The 18,772-nt window shown below is 44.6% G+C and overlaps 1 protein-coding gene across 10 annotated transcripts in view; it reads right to left on the minus strand.

Moving 5' to 3' along the window:
* ENOX1 (ecto-NOX disulfide-thiol exchanger 1) overlaps positions 1-18,772 on the minus strand; it is a 513,658-nt gene that overhangs the window by 170,820 nt on the left and 324,066 nt on the right. For all 10 annotated transcript variants that reach the window (XM_086328859.1, XM_086328858.1, XM_086328857.1 and 7 more), the window contains 3 exons: positions 16,364-16,537; positions 14,928-15,134; positions 10,559-10,792 (listed from right to left, as the gene is read on the minus strand). In XM_086328859.1, coding sequence (XP_086184985.1) covers positions 10,559-10,792; positions 14,928-15,134; positions 16,364-16,537 — 615 coding nt within the window. The remainder of the gene's footprint in view (positions 1-10,558; positions 10,793-14,927; positions 15,135-16,363; positions 16,538-18,772) is intronic.

Consider the following 18,772-nt stretch of genomic DNA (forward strand, 5'->3'; position numbering starts at 1 on the left):
TCTACCTGATGCCTTTAAGAAATCTTTTCTACCTGCCCCCCGGCTTCTTAAACGATAACAACAGAAAAGGGAACTATTGACTTCATGGACCATTCTCCCCCTTTGCTGTGACTTTTTCATCTCTGTGTAACACAAAGAAAAATCCTAAACGAGAGAGAGACAGAGAGAGAGCAAGAGAGAGAGAGAACAAGAGAGAGAGCGAGCGAGCACGCACAAACAATGGGGCCCCATCTTCCTTTCACCCATGAATGGGCACGGTTTTTCTTCTCTTGCTTGTGGTTACACAGATCATAAATACCCTTAGTGTCAGGAAGAACACACTTAAATTTTAAAAACAGATGTTTGCTTAAATGATCTAAAAGCCAATTTTTATTGCTCTTCACTCTTAGACCTAAAGTGTAAGTTCGCCAGTAGATTATAGTTAATACATAGTTTTCAGAGAGAGAGCAATTTTAGGATTAAGCAATTAAAAATACACAACGAAAAAGCAATGAAAAAGTAAGTAGGCAAGAGACTTGCTACTATCATAACAAGCAATAGTAGGCAGATTCCATTCTCAATATATGTGAATAAAATAAAATACATATTATATATTAGATATATCATATACATATGTACATATGGCTTAGTATATAGTTTTGAAAACTTCCAGTTTCATCATTTCTGAACTTTCTGTAGCAGGCTCATGGATGACTGATGCACTACATTTAAATTAACCATGAAAACATTAGTTAACATGTGATTGGTTAAGTCTAGTCAATATTTGTTGCCATGCAAGAAGTGAATTTATATTAATTAAGGCTAAGCCGGCAGCTCCTTCTGAATGGCTACATGAGTGTGTTGGGAGTGGTCATTTTCAATATCTGAATGAAAATTCAATTCTGTCTTCAGGGGAAAGATCACTAAGAAAACAGGAAACAATATAAACTAATTTAAACAGGCCATAGATTGCAGCACTATTACAGCTATTTATGTGGAAAGAAATTAATACAGCTCATAAAAATCACATCCAAGATGCAATTAGAAAAATTCCAAACACTTTTTGTGAACATGCTTGGACTCAACTCTGAACATTAGTGCCCTTTAGAAAACAGAATGGGCAAACACATCTTCTTCATACTAAGAACCGGGAAAGTTTGCATATTATGGAGCGACTATGGACCATCTGGTCTTCCCTAGTGGATAAGACCGTAAAGAATCTGCCTGCAATGCACAAGACCTGGGTTCAATCCTTGGGTCAGGAAGATCCCCTGGATAAGGGAATGGCAACCCACTCCAAGTGTTCTTGCCTGGAGAATTCCATGACAGAGGAGCCTGACGGGCTACTTACTGCCCATGGGGTTGCAAAGAGTCGGACACAACTGAGCGACTTTCACTTTCACATGGGCCATTTATTTGCTCACTAAAAATTCTCCAATGTTGACTAATCAGGGACTTTGCAATGTCACACCTGGATTACTGCAATCATTTGTTCCATGGCCTCCCTTGATTGGCATTTCCCCTTTCAATCCATTCGCTGTTCCTTTGTCATGCTCCTCTTTGTTAACACAGTTTTGACCAGAGATATATTAATATCTCTTTTGTTACCTGAACAGTATGGACTGGAGACTTTTCAATACGTTTTCAGAGAGTGATCCCGTGAACATCACCGGGTGAAGTTGTGAGAGCTTAAAACTGATCAAGGGTTCACTGTACAAATTATGATTGTCATTATCTTTCACATTTTGCTCCACTAGGTTTCTGTTTCAGCCTTGTGTATATTATAAATGCAAAATTTTCAAAAATGACGCATTGCGAAACTTTGAATGAAAAAAAAAGAATTTTTCAGTGAATCTTATGCAGATACCTTGATTGTCCACATGACATATGTACTAGTGTTTCAGAAGATGCCAGTTCTTCAGAATACGGTTCTGATTCAGACAATGTGAACATTAGAACAACAAAAAGACAAAAAACCTTAGTGATTGATTCTGACACAAAAAGTGAAAATGAAAGTCACGGTGCTGAACTTCCTTTGCTTCTACAGAAGAGTGGATTGAAGACAACATTTCATGAAAATTAGAAGACTTTACACGGGTGTGCCAGGTGTAACTATTGCATATAATAACCCGCCAAGTGTTAATAAAATAACAGAATTATTTTTTTGGCCGGTCAAAATAAAAATAGCCAGCCTCAGATATTAGTTTCTGCAAAAAAAAAAAAAAAAAAAAACCCAGTTAATAATGAGTTAAGCACCCCGCCCTTGCCTCCCTAATTCTGCATGTGCTATGTACTCATCCTAGGGTCCCTGGAGATCCTGGTCGACCCAGCTAACTGGTCTGCTTCCCTCAAGAGTCAGCCTAAGTGCCTTTCATAAAGGAAGCTTTCCTCTAACCTTAACATGAATCAAGGATCCCTTTGCTAATGTTCCTATAATTCCTTACATATCCTTTTATTAAAATATTAGTCATTCTGTACAATAATTGTTGGTTCATGTACCAACTGGCCTTCTAAAGCTCTGAGGGGTTAGGATGAGAAGAAAATTTCCAAGACATATTTCAACCTTCTGTTCACTCTGAGTTTTTCCCTTTGTACTTTATTTCATTACACTCTGTGTCTAATAGATTTGCAGTGCATTAGTACTGGAAAGTTACAGCAAGTCCAATGGTCAAGAGTTGATAATAAACATTTTAATTTCATGTTGAAGAGTATTTTCACGTTGTCCACCAGAGATAAATGTTCTCATGGCACTTAGGCTGGCTGGTCCTTTTATCCTTCAGGCCTCTGAGGTTATTTCCATTAGCAATGAAAGTTAAGAGTGATCTCAGAAAATTACACAGAAGTCTTCCACAGTAAGCTAACCAGCTTATCCAATGACTTAAAAATCTTTTGAACTTTTTTTTTTTTTTAATTCTGGAAAAGTAATAACCTTTACATTTAACCTTGTATTTAGCTTTTTAATTCTGGGAAGGGAATGATTTAGCTTTGTGAGGACTAAAGAATATTATAATGATGGTCGCACTTCAATATCGCTACCTGAATCCATACCCAGTTCATTTTATTTCTAGTTACTTCAGAATTTGTCAACCTCTCTCCCTATCCCCCTTTCTCATGTTTATTCAGCATGAGGCACGCAGTAGGCATTTTAAAAATTGCATTTGGGATACATGCATGCATTCTAAGTTGCTTCAGTTGTGTCTGACTCTTTGTGACCCTATGGACTGTAGCCCACCAGGCTCCTCTGTCCATGGGATTCTCCAGACAAGAATACTGGGTGGGTTGCCATGTCCTTCTCAAGGGGGATCTTTCAGAGCCAGGGATCAGCTGTTTTCTACACTGGTAGGTGGGTTCCTTACCACTAGCGCCACCTGGGAAGCTCACATATGGGATACATCTCTCCTATTCCAAGACCATAAGCATGAGTCTCATTCTGGGGCGTGCTGAAAGTACAGTCTCACCCTTACTCAGGCCTCCTGACTCAGAATCTGCATCCTCATCCAAGTGTTTCCTATGCACATTGAAACTGGAGAAGACCTGGAAGACATCACTCAATAAAAACCAGGGAAACTGGTTAGGAGCTTACCTAACTTAAAAAGATCATGAAAACCGGAAATGGAAAGGGGCATCTGAGAGAGTGGAGAATACTGAAAGACCTTCACGTGACTCCCGTGAGATTTATGAATCTCTGTCCGCAAACCCTCCACTCCCACTTAAAGAATAGCGGCTTAAACATCAGTCATCTTTATGCCAGAAAAAGAATGTGAAAAATAAGTCAAAGTCTTGGAAATGGGCACTGAGAGGGCAGCAGATTTTTTCGATGGAATGCCGGACTGGAGGACGCTCTGGGATTTTCTGATTTTACCAGGGTGTGAATCTCCAACTGTCATTGACTAGGCTATTTTACCATGCTTTAGGGACAGAACGTAAATTGTGAAAACTAATAATGTAAATAATTCTTCTCTGTAATAATATAAATGAATTTTTGTCCAAAAGAAAATATAAGTCTTCACAAAGCAAACTCTCTTTTGAACCAGTTTTAACATCTTGTTCTCTCATTAATTAATGCCTTAAATAAAATCACTGACACATGTTCATTTCATATTTGTAAGACAGTCATGATTCCATTGTCACAGCATCCTCGAGCAACCACTGATTGTAAGCTCCTCGGAGGCAGGGCCCATGCCATGGTCGTATCTGAAACCCCAGGCAGGGCACAGAGCCCAGGGCCCAACAGGTGGGCACTCGGTGACCTTTAATGAAATGGATGTGCAGACAATGAAGGGGAAAAGGAATCAAACCGGTAAGGAGTTTCTTCTCCCTCTTTGTGGGCAGAGGAGATCTGGCCCTGAACTTCAGAAGGCAAGGGCGGGATGACTTGAGAGAAGAGCCCTGAAATATGTACATTACCATATGTAAAACAGATGACCAGTGCAAGTTTGATGCATGAAGCAGGGCATCCAAAGCTGGGGCTCTGGGACCACCCAGAGGGATGGGGTGGGGAGGGAGGGTGGGTTCAGGATTGGGGGGGTGGGCACATGTATAGCTCTGGCCGATTCACACTGATGTATGGCAAAAAGCCATCACAATACTGTAAAGTAATCATCCTTTAATTAAAATAAATAAATTAATTATATACACAGGCAGGACAAGAGCCAAGACAATGAACCCTGAATATGAAAACTGAAATGCGTTAGTGGAACCTGATTTCTGGCGGGTCCAGAAAGGAATGATAGGAAGGGAGAGTTCGCATTTGAACAAAATGTCTCAAGAATGAGAGGAAAAAAGTTAAGACATTCTACAATGCTTTTCAAAGAAATGGGGGTGGACACACACACAAACATACTGAATGATGTGTCTATAAAATTGTCCCTGGTTTCTGGCTTGATAGGTAGAGATAACTTACGGTGTACATATTGATCCAGGCGGAATGGCTATTTCAGGATGGCACTACAACATCCCCCAAATTTTACTATGTGTTCCTAAAACATGGACATCCCAAAACAAAGCTCCATCTCTGGCTGCTCAATTAACCATCAGAAGGGGTGGTACCTCACCTACCCTGCAGATCACGGATAGCATGAAAAGCTACAGAAATGATTAATACTTTCCCCCCTACCCGGTGGTTCAGCACTAAAGAATCTGTCTGCAATGCAGGAGACGCAGGTTCGATCCCTGGGTTCAGAAGATCCCTTGGAGGAGGGAAATGGCAACCCACTCCAGTATTCTTGCCTGGAGAATTCCATGGACAGAGGAGCCTGGCAGGCCATAGTTCATGGGGTCACAAAGAGTCAGAGAGTCAGACACAATTTAGTGACTAAATAACAACAACCTTACCCTATAAGCTCACTCTCTCTCTCTCACACACACAAACTCTCAGATTTAGCACACGAACGTGCACTGATTATTCCTGCTTTTGGATCAGGCAAAATGTGAATAGATAAAATGGCCCATCTCGCCTCTGTGAAGGTCAGTAATGCCAAAGAAGTGATTCTCAAACAGGCTCCCATGCTTCACATCTCCTGTGTCCTGAGAAAGAAGTCTGGCTTTCAGCTAATGGAATTTCCACTTGGCTCATAGCATTATTGATTCTTTCTTTCTTAGAACCATAATGTTGACAACCATCTCAGTAAGATGCTGGCAACCTCTTCCACCCTTTCTTCCTCTGCTCGGCTGTTTCGGAGCCATTCCGTATGCAAATCAGAGACAAGTCCTTGGAAATTAGGAATGCTGATCCCAGGAAGACTGTATCCTGGATAACACATAGGAAACAGGGAGTCCCAAGGACACTGCTTGTAAAGCTTGTAAAACTTCACCTGAGGCCGAGAGAAACCATTCTTTCATCACATGGTGAAAGATTATGCCAAGTTTTCTAAAAGGGGGAAAAGGACACAAAAACTTTGAAATGCTCTTGCCAGGAGAAATCCCCCCATGAATCAGGAAATCATCTCTCCTCACTGTCTAATCAATCTCTTCCTTCCACAGTCCAAACACGAGGCTCCTCCCGGGGTGGATGGTCTGTCTTAGAAAGGCAGAAATTCATTATCTCATCTGCCGGGTGCTACCGTCTCCAATAAAGTGCAATTATGCTGGTATTGAGCCCCTTCTCACTTTCTCAAAGCCATGCTATAAACTCTGCATCTGTGAGAAGTTACTTTCCAGTCAGTCTTCATTAAGTGGAATTGTCTCAGAACAATGTCTATTTAATCCGTGGGGTGCCCACTAATTTTCTTTTTTAGAATCTGCATTAACCTTAACAGACGTTGGGCATTTGGTGTCTTAGACAGTACACAATTGCAACTCAGTGTCTCATCTGACTTCAGAAGGCCTGGGGGGTCACTGGATCGGGGCTACCTGGTCCCAGGAGGTTGTCCATCTCTCATCCCAGAACAGTGCTTTGTAACTGTCTGGATCACTCAAGTAATCCAAAACTAAACGCAAACTTGGTAAGGCAGGGGCTTTGTGTTCCCCTGGCCTCACAGTGTCAGGGTCCAGCAGAGCGCTCAGGGATGCATGTGGAGTGAATGAATGATGGCTGAGGGCATGTCCCCATGCCCTCCCCACGCTTTCATTCCTGGCGTTGCGGCCGGAAATTCAACACACTCACACGCTCCCAGCAGCGAAGGAAGAGAGAAATGGAATAACCTACTGAGCATCTACTATTAAGCATAGTTTTAACACTGGGCAGGACATGGAGGGCCTTGTGGGTCATAACTTGTGTGGTCAAGACTTGGCCAGAGGGGAAGGTTGAGGGGAAGGGATAGTTAGGGAGTTTGGGATGGACGTGTACATACTGCTATATTTAAAATGGAAAACCAGCAAGGACCTGGTGTATAGTACTGGGAACTCTACTGTTACGGGCAGCCTGGATGGGAGGGAAGTCTGGGGGGAATGGATACATGTATAGGTATGGCTGAGTCCCTTTGCTATTCACCTGAAATGACCGCAACACTGTTGATCGGCTATACCTCAATACAAAATAAAAGCTTTTTAAAAAAGATTCAGGTAGGACAGATTTTGCTGGATAAAGCTGATTTTCCACAAGAAAATTGTAAGGATAAACAAGTATGATATAAAAGAGGGGAAAAAATGCTTGTAATAAACCTGAGATAGCAAGATTTCTCATGGGAAGAAAAAAAAAATCAAATCCAATTAGGTATTTTCAGATTGCATTTCCATTTCCTTTCTGACCCAGGCTTATTTTACCCGAGGTCTTGATGGCATTTATATCCCCATATCAAGGAAAATCATCTTCAGGGAAACAGTTTCCTTGGCTCCTCCTGTCTGGCTTTTCAGTGTTACAAGAAGCATGGAGTGGATTTCCTCTCTGAGGCAGCCAATTTCCTAAGCAATTAAATGCTGTTTATGTTCCAAACTCTGTGCTCTGGTTGAAACTGTCAAGCTTGATACTACCTGACTGTTGCCTAAGAACCCAGGCTAGTTCATTCTATTGTAACTGCCATCTATTAAAATTTCCAATCTGTTCTCTCCTCAAGGGATCACACAGTACTTGGCAAAGGTGCCGCTTCTAAATTCTGCATATTATGCTCTTCTATATAAATATATATTTCTGAAATGGCAGGGTTTGTAAATGACTTTACCAAACGGATACCCCAGTCTGCTATCCTCTTACAGGAAGGGCCACGCCGTGTGGCTTCTACGTGCAGACACTCTGGCGCTAGCTTCTTAAAAAGAACATTAATGCAGATGCCAAGCTTTCCTGAAATTCCTCCACGGGGTCACCGTGCCAGGGTGCACGTTTCTGTCACTTCTTGGTGTGGACACGATCGAATGCAGGATAGCTGATGTAGTACGTTTAGCTGATATACACAAAGTGCTCGAGACAGTAGTGTTAGTCACTCAGTCGTGTCCATCTCTTTGAGACTCCATGACTGTAGCCTGCCAGGCTCTTCTGTCCATGGGATTTTCCAGGCAAGAATACTGGAGTGGGTTGCCATTCCCTTCTCCAGGGGATCTTTCTGATCCAGGGATCAAACCCAGATCTCCTGTGTTGCAGGCAGATTCTTCACTTGTCTGAGCTACAGGAAGACAATGTGCTGGATAGTAAAGGAAAAATTATTTGTTCCGAGATCAACATTCCTGCTTGAGAAGGGTGTTTTTTCTCACTCTGCCCACTCCTTATGGATTCTGGTCTGAACAGAAAAGTGAGAGGGTGTCTACATTTGCATTTTATATGCTTTTTTTGCATTTTATATGCTTTTTATTAAAGGGACAGCCACAGCCTATGTATTCATGATGGCAGGGCTTGCCTTTGTGGAGAGCCAGAGCACATGCCAAGGGGCATTGGTAAGAAGGACTCCATGGTTATGTCAACTAAAGAAGGTTCCACAAGGACTAAGTCATTGGGCACCACAGCTGCTGACTTTCAACACAGCCTGAAAGGAATTCAGAGCAGGGACTGGCATGCGGCACTCTGTGCTCTGGGAACACCGGCAGAACGGACCTCCAGATAGGCAGATATTTTTGGGAGGAAGTTTCATGAGTCCAGGTTCTTGCCTTGTCCCTGACGGAGAAAAGTACTAAAACCGTTTACCAAGATGTCTGTTCCTCGTGACTAGCAGCAACCTTGTGCTGAGATGCCTGCTTGGTGGCAGGTAGCCCCTTCACCAAAATCACGCATACACTTCCTCCTTAACCTGTATCTCTGGAAAAGCTCCTCAGAGCCATCTTGAGAGGCTGTCTTCTGAGCTGCAGTCCTCAGTAACACACCAAATAAACTCAACTCTCACAAGGTGCGTTTTTCAAAAAATTTTCCAGGTCCACAGTTTCAGAGGGGCATTTCAGTGGCAATTACATCTGATTAAGGGTCCCCAAGGCCAGAGGAGAGGATGAAGACTAGAAGCAGAAGTCTTTTTGGTTTTTTTTTAATTCTTTTTTAGGACTTCCTTGGTGGCCCAGTGGTTAAGAATCTACCTGTCAGTGCAAGGGACGCAGGTTCAATCTCTGATCTGGGAAGATTCTACAGGTTGTGGAGCAACTAAGCCCACCCTAGAGCCTGAGCTCTGCAACAAGAGAAACCACAGCAACGAGAAGCCTGCGCACAGCAAGTGCAGAGTAGCGACCACTCACCGCAACTAGAGAATACCCACGTGCGGCGACAAAGACTCAGGGAAGCCAAAGATAAATGAATAAATAAATTATTTTAAAAAATTCTTAAAAAAAAAATAGAATGTCAACGTTTTATCTTCCGAAAATAGGTCTGGGGCACTAAATAGGTCTAGGAAACTAAAGTTTCCTTTAGTGAAAACACACAATCCACTTTGAACACTGCCAGCTAGGCTCTAAAACACTCCCAAGGATAAATCACATCTCTCCTCTCCTAAGAGTCCTTCATGACTTCTGCACTGTTTATGGAGCAAAACCCAGATCCAGCGGCAGCCCTCGGGGCTCCCCCGTCTGGCTCCACACTGGGTTCCCAGCATCACCTTCACTCCCGTGAGCTTCCAAGCGGCTCTCACGTTCCCCAGAGGAGGCAACATGCCTCCCTCTTTCTGTGCCCAATTCCCCATCTGCTTCCCTGCGTCTTTTTTCCTAGGGCTCCCGCCTCTGACAAGAATGTCTTTGGACCCTTTCTTCCCCTGGTGGGGGGGAATTCTTGTTTCTCTTGCAATGTTCAAGCTCTGCCTCCTCTGTGAAAGCTTTCTTGACACCTTCCTCAAATCACGCACACGTGTCCCTGAGTTCCCAAGTGTGCTGCTCACATCCTGATGGACCACTGTGTCACTGGCTTTGTCACAGTGTGTCATTTCCTTGTAGACACTTGTGTGTGGCCAGTGACCATGACCTGTGTTCTCTCTTTAAAACCTGACATGCTGGGTAACTGAGGAAGGACTGACCGCCACTTGCCTGTGCAGGGCACCCATGTTGCTGGGGTCAACAACTCTGACCAAGAAGGAAACAGAACTCACACACATGTCCTCCTACCTTCAAAATCTGGACCCTTCCCAACCATCTGTGGTTCACTGCGGCAGGTACTAAAGCCTCTGTCTGTCTGTCTCTCCCAGGGTCTCAAACCGGGAGAGGAGCGCAGCAAACATTCAAAGAAATGAAACGCTCTCACTTCTAAACCTCATTCTTCTGCAGGTGTTAGCAGGGTCCCTTCCACTCCGGCTCTGAAGACAGAGGGGCCCTCTTCTACATTTCTCTTCTGTCCTGCATGGGTCCCAGCTTGGTTTCTGATGAGCCTCTGGGGAAGCTTGGTTAAGAGCCCAGTGGAGGTGCAGACCATACAGATCAGCAGGAGCCCTGGGACCGCCCAGCCCCACAGGAGGAGACACGGGCTCATTCAACACGGTGGGAACCTGGTAGCCTGCTTTGCAGTTGTACAGGAGCTCTCCTGCCTGTCTTTGCACGACTTTTGTTGAGTGATGAAGGCACCCAATAAGGGAGAACTCAGGGACGAGGGCCGGGCTCTGTCCAGGGAGCATGAGGAAGCCCAGGTGGGTAACGCCAGCTCTATGAGATCAGGATGCAAAGGGCCAGGAAAGATGCCTGGGGCCTCGGCGCCTGGGGAGGGCGCTGGCATGCGCGGACGCAGAGGAAGCCGGTGCCAGGCTCCTACCTTTGAGCTTCTCGGCCAGCAGGGCGGCCTCGTGCTCCGAGTAGTGCATGATGGGCGGTGGCGAGGGCGGCCGCAGGCGGTCCTCCTCCAGCTTGCGCCGGTGCCGCTCCTCGCGGGCGCGCATCCGCTGCTTGCACTCCCACTCGTAGAAGTCGTCGCGCGCCTGGGCGAAGTCCACGTGCAGGCGGCCCGAATCCTTTTTGTCCGTGCTGGACCCTAAGCGCATCCGGTAACCTGAAACCAATGGGGGAGTCCGGTCACATGACAGGGTCACGACATGGTCCCGTGCCACTGTCGACAGTCGGGTCCAGGCCATTCAAGGTGAGCCTGGGAGCTCTCGCTGACCTCTTTTTCCCTTAAGAAGGACATCCTTCCCAGGGGAGGTGGGAAGCTGCTGTCCTCTGCGATTTGGAATGGGGCCAAGATGTATCTGTTACAGATGGGCAGCTAAACTCTTCGCTGGGAAGTGATCTCCAAACCAGTGTTACCAAGATGATCTCAAGAACCAGGACACCTATCCTAACTCCTTCTTCCCTCTGGCTTCCAGGAAGCTCACAAACAAACGGAGCAGGGAGCTTTTTTTCTACACCCCTCTGCTTTTTATGGCCTCAATTTTCTATTTTCAACATACTATAACTCTACCTCATAAGCTCACTTACATTCTTTTCCGAAAGCGGTGGAGTGTGAGTAAAGAAAGAATATCTATGATATTTAAAAAGGTCTAAGTAGTAAATTCTACCACACCTCACTCACAGGCTATTGCTTCATTCTCCTGTTGCTTCATTCTGCCACTCCGTTCTCTGTCTTGGCAGCTGCAAAAGCCACAACTACCACGGCAATTTGGCAATGCTGTTTTATTTCCACTTATCCTCTGGGGCACGCAGGAGAATATTTTACCTTCAATCAAGAGGCCTTCCTTACAGCCCTCCAGCACCTCATCTGGCACACAGCACTGCACAAATTGTTTGTGTGCAATCTCTGAAGGCCACAGGAACCCGTGTGAGAACCCAAAGCTAGACCAAAAAAGAAAAAAGGAGCCGGAGGTCTCTGGGGGATTTGCTGTGAGCTACACAACTTACAGAGATTATGAGCCGCAACTGGAGCTGAGACATCAACACACACGTAACTGCAACCGGACCGCCAGCCTAACTTCAAATGGAGGAGGCCTGGCTTTGAGGTTGCTCTTTAGTTTGGGGTGCTCGGATTTTAGAAACATAAATTCAGGTCCCAGCAGGATCCTGGCTGTTGGGGGCCACCAGAAGAGAGAGCAGAAGGAGCGCTTTTGCCGTGTGGGGACTGCGCACATGAGCCACCACTGCGAGATGCCGGACAGCACAGCGCTGATGCGTGCGCTCTCACGGTGAATTTCAGAGGATTGTCTTAGTACCTGGGGTTGAAACTGAGCCCAAAATCCCAGGACGGCCTGGCGCCTCCCCAGGAGGGCACTTCACATCTTTGAAAAGTTACAAACGTGAAATTGATCTCACATCTGATTCCTGTTATGACCATTTCCCTTCCAAGTTTAAAGGATATTCTCCCAAAATGGGAAGACATAACAATACCTATCAATACTGATCACAGAGGAGCAGTATTAATGCTAAAGCAGAGTGTATCTTGGCTGTGGGCCGTGGAGAACTTAACAAACCAGCAGGCTGTGGTAATATATACCTAACAGCTGAGCAGGCAGAATGGCCTAAGACTGGTCAGCTGTCCCAAATGGCCAAGAAACTTTCCCCTGCTCGGGTCCAGAACATCACTTTTCAGATGTTTATGGTTCCAGAAAGCACCGTCTCTTTCACCCAAACACCATCATTAAGGCTCTTAAAAGAGCCTATGATGAGGCCGAGTCTAAATTTAACTTGGCCTTCAGATGTGATCACGGTCCTAAAATTAGACAGGCCATCCAGCTGGGCTCCGGCTTGCAGTAAAGCTTGCACACGGGAGGGGCAGCCTGTCTGCCTTCCTGCCCCTCCCAATCAGCCCTTCAGATCTTCCCGGGACGATGCTGCACCCGGGCAGGGGACGCTGGAGGTGAGGCCTTTGCTGTGGGCTCCTTCTGCTGCCAAGGGGCAGTCAGGAGGGGGCCCAGATCAGAGCTTGAAAAAAAAAAAAATGTAGCATCAAGGCATAAATTTGGGACTTTCAAGTGCCTAAATTCGGGACTATTCATCTCTGGCAGTGTACTATGAGGTTTCTGATTGGGTCTAAACATTGTGCTATGTTGGTGTTGAAAAGCACCTCTGATTTATTCTAACTCCTTCATTTAATAAGGTGGGATAAAGTCACAGTTATATTGGTAGAGCTGTGATTAGAATCTGAATTCCCAGGGCAAGGCTCCTGAGAAACCAGTCCTACTTTATCATCATCAGGATATTTGTGTTAAAAACAACCACTTACTGAATGGTACCCATGCTGCATATGTCCTGCTAGGTGCTTAATATCCATTATTCCCATTATTTGGATTTATTCCTTGTAATCATCTGATGAGGTAGCACTGTTACTGTCTCAATTTTGCAGATGAGAAAACAGAGGCTCCGAGAGAGGTTATCTTGCCCGAGGCATGTGAAACCCAGTGCCAAGCACTCAACAGAACTCCTGGTTGTCTAATAGATTACTCTGATGCTGTAGCTCAAGAGTTGCAAGAAACATGTGTGCTGTACAATATTTCTATGTTTTGTCTTCCATCTCCATTTTGGAATACTATTAGGTTTTTGCCCCAGTTTGTCAGGTTTTTTTGGAATAAAGGTTTTAAAATTCCCCAGGTCACTATTTAGCACAGGGATATCTCTGCAGTGTTGGAATAACCCCAAGGCTTCTGGGGTTTGCAAAAGAATTTGATGGCCATAGGGGCTGACGGCAGAGAAGGCAATGGCACCCCACTCCAGTACTCTTGCCTGGAAAATCCCATGGACGGAGGAGCCTGGTAGGCTGCGGTCCATGAGGTCGCTAAGAGTCTGACCCAACTGAGCGACTTCACTTTCACTTTCTTCATGCATTGGAGAAGGAAATGGCAACCCACTCCAGTGTTCTTGCCTGGAGAATCCCAGGGACGAGGAAGCCTGGTGGGCTGCCATCTACGGGGTCAAAGAGTTGGACATGACTGAAGCGACTTAGCAGCAGCAGCAGCAGCAGGGGCTTACTGCAGAAGTTAAGAAAACCTGGTAGTAATGTTCAGATTTTTTTTCCTATTATTTTCTCACCTTTCCTCACTGGCTTTGCTTCAGGAAGAGGGAGGTGGCATGCAGAGTGACAGACTGAAAGGTGCAGATGAAGAAAGAGAGGGAAGGAAGAGCAGTGAATTAAATCCAAAAAGATGTCCTTCAATGCTCTGCGATTCTTAGACTTGGCAAAGACCTTACTGACAGGCTCCGTATGAAACAGGACGGGAAGACAGTAGGGCACAACCCTTAAAGAATGACATGACCTCGAGCCTTATCATATGCTCAGTGTAATATACTAGTGTATGCTAAATGACACCCCACCAGCACTGGGGCAATTCTGAGGCAACCATAAAAGGTCAAAAAGTGGGCAGTGGCCCAATACCTGGAAATCTCCACGCCTTCCCTAAAATCGTTCGAATCCTCCTCCCACTCATTAGCCTATAAAATAACAGCTCCTAAAAATGAACCATGCCATATTTCAGGGCTCTCTTTCACCTTCTGAGATGGCCTCATTCTGTCTGCAGAGTGTGTTTCTCTCTAAATAAATCTACTTCGTACCTATCACTTTGTCTCCAAATTCTTTCACGATGGAGGAAGAACCTTAAATTCACTGGGAACACTTGCTCCAACACCCACCTGATGGAAGGCAGCCTTACATTCCTAGTTTCCACATCTGTAAAAACCGCCTGTAAATGGCACCAGAGAAGCAGGGCTGGTGGGTGGGCTTAGAGGCTAAGTGCGCGAGCCAACGGAGGGAGACTCGGCCTGCCCTCGGCCACGACCACCTCCTGTAAGGCACTGATCTTAAACCGGTGCCCTGTTGTCTAGAAAGTGAACCACTTCTGAAAAACTGAAATTACGCTGAGAGAGGGCTGTATTCCCCCCGAGAATTACATCTGATAATAACAGCGGTCCTTGGTAGTCATAATATTGCTTCACAGCTAATAAGCATTTGAGGACACTGATTAGAAAGCCAATGGAATCCCTAAAGCCTGGATGATAGGAAACCCACGCCTGCAGCCTAGAGGTGCGCTCACAGACTTCGAGGTTCTGGCACTTGGGGGAAAAGGCAGAATTCCTCCTCTCCAGCCCCAAATTGTGAGCGCTTTTATTGCACATTAAGGCCAAAGGGAATACACTCATATTAATATCACAAAACATCACCAAAGCGCCGGGGGGAAAGAAACCCCTTATGTAATGCAAAGTACCAGAAAGGTAAATGGCTTTATCAACCATGAACTCCTCGGCGAAGCGGATGTGACAGAAATTCTTCTTGCTTTTCCGAATCGCTGTGATGTCACCGCACTGCTCAAAGACTTCCTGGATGATCTCCTCGGTGGCGTTTTCCGGTAAGCCTCCGACAAAGACAGTCTTACACCCGGGAGGTCGTTCTCTTGTGGAGGGGGGTGGGAGATCTGAGAATCACAACCAAACACAGGGTGTTTTGCCTTTTACTTATTTTTGCTCTATTTTATTTTATTTTTCTTTTCTCTGGTTCACCTGGCAAAAGTCACACTCGCAGACTTTCTCTATTTTGAGCAATGATGAATGTCTACAGCGACGGATATGGATGGGGGTGTCAGGTTTCCAGTGCCTGCCTCCTTCCCACCTCTCTGTTCCTCTCTGCTCCTTTCTACAGAGTGGCTATGCCCGTCCACGAACAGAGATAAAGCAAATGTGAGCATAATTTCATTTCTCCTTCATAATACAGAGGCCCTGAGAACCGGCGGGGGCTGGGGGGGAAGCCTTCAGAAACTACAAAGCATGATGAAATGACAACATGCTGGAAACCTGAGGCTGGTTATCTGCTTTGTCTTTCTCGGGTATAATGGAGCGACGAGGCAGAACGGGAAACAGCCGGAAAGCGGGCACGGTACTTACTTGGCTGGGAAACAGCGGGCCTGAAAAAAATACGCTTTCAAAAAAAATTATTCACATTTAAATGAGCAAACTCCCAAATTTGAGGGAGGCTGTATAAAAAGATAATATGTACACTGTCACAACATTTTACCTAGTTTATATGTAGATTACTAAAGCAATCTTCTAGAAGGTCCACTTTAAAAAGGCAACACTGATTAATACGAATAAAAAAAAATTCAGCTATTTAAGCCCATAAACTTAGCATCAGAAGTTAAATTAAAAAAAAAAAAAAACTGGCCTATTCATTTCATCAAATCTATGTTTCCTTCAAGTGAAGGCAATCTGGCCCAGGAGCTCGCAGATGTGGGCTCCCCCCACCAAAATTGCTAACTGCCAAATTAATTCTGTTTTCCATCTAGCAAAACACATTTCAGGGTTTCTCTCCTGCATCTGTGAAGATGGATGGAAGTGTGCACATATTTCACACTCTGATCCGCAGCAAATGCTAGACTTCATTGTGCACACACAAAAAAAAGATTCTTAATGCTGTTTATACATCCCCAATCACACGTGTGCCCTTCATGGTGTCGATTCAGCTCCTGGAAAGACACAGGGACCCACAGATTTTTTCTGTTCTAGAGACAAAGGACTTCTGTAGCATGATCCCCACTCTGCGTACCAAAGTGGAAAACTTTGAGTCATATTCGGAAAATGAATACTATATTTAAAAAAGACAAAGAAATTAAAACTTGATGATCAAATACTGCTTACAGTTGCCACTTACTTGGATTTTGAGGGAAAAGAGTACAACTTTTGCAGTGGATTATTTCTTTGACGACAGCCACTTCTGTTGGCGGTGGGGGTGGTACCAGCCCCAGGCCTGGTATCATCGGATTAATAGGGGTGATCCCAGTCATCATGTTGAGGCCCGGATCAAAGCCTGGTACACAGATCGAGTCTGTAAAGTACATAAAATATCATTTTGGCTGGTGGATCTTAGATCAGTTTCTGTGGTTACTTTGCTGTTTTCCCGCAAAGGTGATTTGACTTTCGGCTTTCTATTTTTTAGGAATTTCTCATTGGCATAAATATAGCAATACAGAAAGGTAACGAGTAAAGATGAACTTAATGCTTCATGGAAAAGAAGATATGTTATTTAAAATGTTAACACAGCAGGACAGAAGATAGCATATTAGAGTGCAAAACCATGAACCAGGAAGCTCTGCTATTATTGTCAACTCTATTTTCTGTTTCTTAACTTCCAATGCAGATGTCACTGGCTTATGACCAAGGAGGTGGGAAGAATGTATTTAACACTGAAGTGCCCAGTGAATCCAATTGTCAACCTGGTTTTATCAAAAGAGGCTTCTTATCCAAATGACCTAGATTTAAGAAAAGTTCAATTTAGATGTGCATACTTTATAATGATGCATTCAGGTCCAACCTCTCCTATTTCCACCGGGAAATGAAAAACAAAGAGTGATTATAATTACGAAGGCTGGGTTAGATACATTATCTGCATACTCAGTCGAATCTGATTCTTTGCAATCCCATGGACTATAGCACGCAAGGCTCCTCTGTCTGTGGGATTCTCCAGGCAAGAATACTGGAATGGGTAGTCATTTCCTTCCCCAGGGAATCTTCCTGACCCAGGGATAAAACCCACACCTCCTGCGGCTCCTGCACTAGTGGGTGGATTCTTTAACACCAAGACACCTGGGAAGCCCATGGGTTAGATACATGTGGGCATAAAATTAGCTATATACATTTCTGAGATCTGTGGGATAATCACACATTCTTCCTCTAATTCAATCAGCAAATAATTGACTGCCCTTCTGAAATCTTTATTTGTGGAATATAAAAAATACAGCTTTATGCACTGCAATAAAAATGGAAGGGCACAAAAACGATGGGTTTTCCAATATAAACACTGAATTTTTTTTTTTTTTAGTGTGATAATAAGAGAAGTCATTTCAAAGGGATATAAAAGTTTTTTTTTTTTTTTTTTTTTTTAATTAGTAAGGCCTTTCTAAGGGTGGGGATTGTTACAGTGCACTGTGTCTGTGAGTAGCTGCAAGGAGATTTCTCTCCTGAGGATTCTTCCGTTTTCAGTATTTAACAAATACTTTCCCTGGCGGCGTGGTACTGCTCCCAGGCAGACAGACCAGCAGCTCAGACGCCGCTGGCGACCCTCCACAACCAGAATGAAGTTTTCTTCTCTAATTTCTCTTTTTTCCGCCATTATTCTAGCGCATTCCCCTCCTTCCCTCCTGCCCCCTCTCCTTTGGGGTGCTCATGTCCAGCTGGTGCCTCAGGCCCTTGGGAGGCCTCACTCTTTGCTTGGCTGAGCTGACAGGTCAGCTATGCCCAGAGGCAGGTGAGGAAGGGACAACTCCAGGCTCTGTTTGCTAAGACAGGCCAGGACAGAGGCCCAGCACCAACTTTTCCTTTCCCGGAAGAAGCCTGTTAGAGCTTTCTTCTAGCTACTTCGGGTGTTTCCGCTTCTCTTCTGGGCTGAACGGAAGCAGCAGGGTGATCCTGCTTTATGACCCCAAGAGGACCACTGGCCCATTTATGAGGAGATTCATTTAATCTGACTGCATACCAGCCTCACTTCAGTAAAAGGAGGTGGGGTTTTGGGTTTGGTTTTTGCCTTTTTTTTTTTTTTTTTTAAAGAAACCCTCCATGTAAATGCCAAAGAAGCATTGTCTTTCAAAGCAGTGGCCCTGACATCCTAGGCCCTTCTTCTATATAATCATGGCCCTCAGTATCTTTGTCTCTCACATGGGGCTTTGAGTGGACAGTCTCTGCGAGCACGAACCTCTGAGGACTCCAGGATTCTGCACTGATAACTGCTCAAAACAAAGTGAGGTACAAATATCAAAATTTGGAAGTGACAGAGACAGGTCTAACACTCTGCTTATTCACTTGAAATTTTCATGAAGTTTCAGTCTTATTCCCATTTCACAGACAAACTAATCAAGGCTTAAAGCCGGAAAGTCAGATTTCCAACATCATAGAGCAAATGAATGGCAGAGTCAGAACTAGGGCCCAGGTCTCTGGCCCTGGTTTTAAATATATCTCTTTTTATAACCACTTGAAAGTTTCCACTGAGAATGACCCAACACTATCATTCACATAATGCGTGCCACTACTACAAATGTACTCTACTCTTAAAAAAAAAAATCAAGAT

The sequence above is a fragment of the Bos grunniens genome, chromosome 12, assembly GCF_055505025.1.
Source record: "Bos grunniens cultivar Pamir isolate PY7600 chromosome 12, Bosgru_T2T1.0, whole genome shotgun sequence".
Taxonomy (NCBI): Eukaryota; Metazoa; Chordata; class Mammalia; order Artiodactyla; family Bovidae; genus Bos; species Bos grunniens.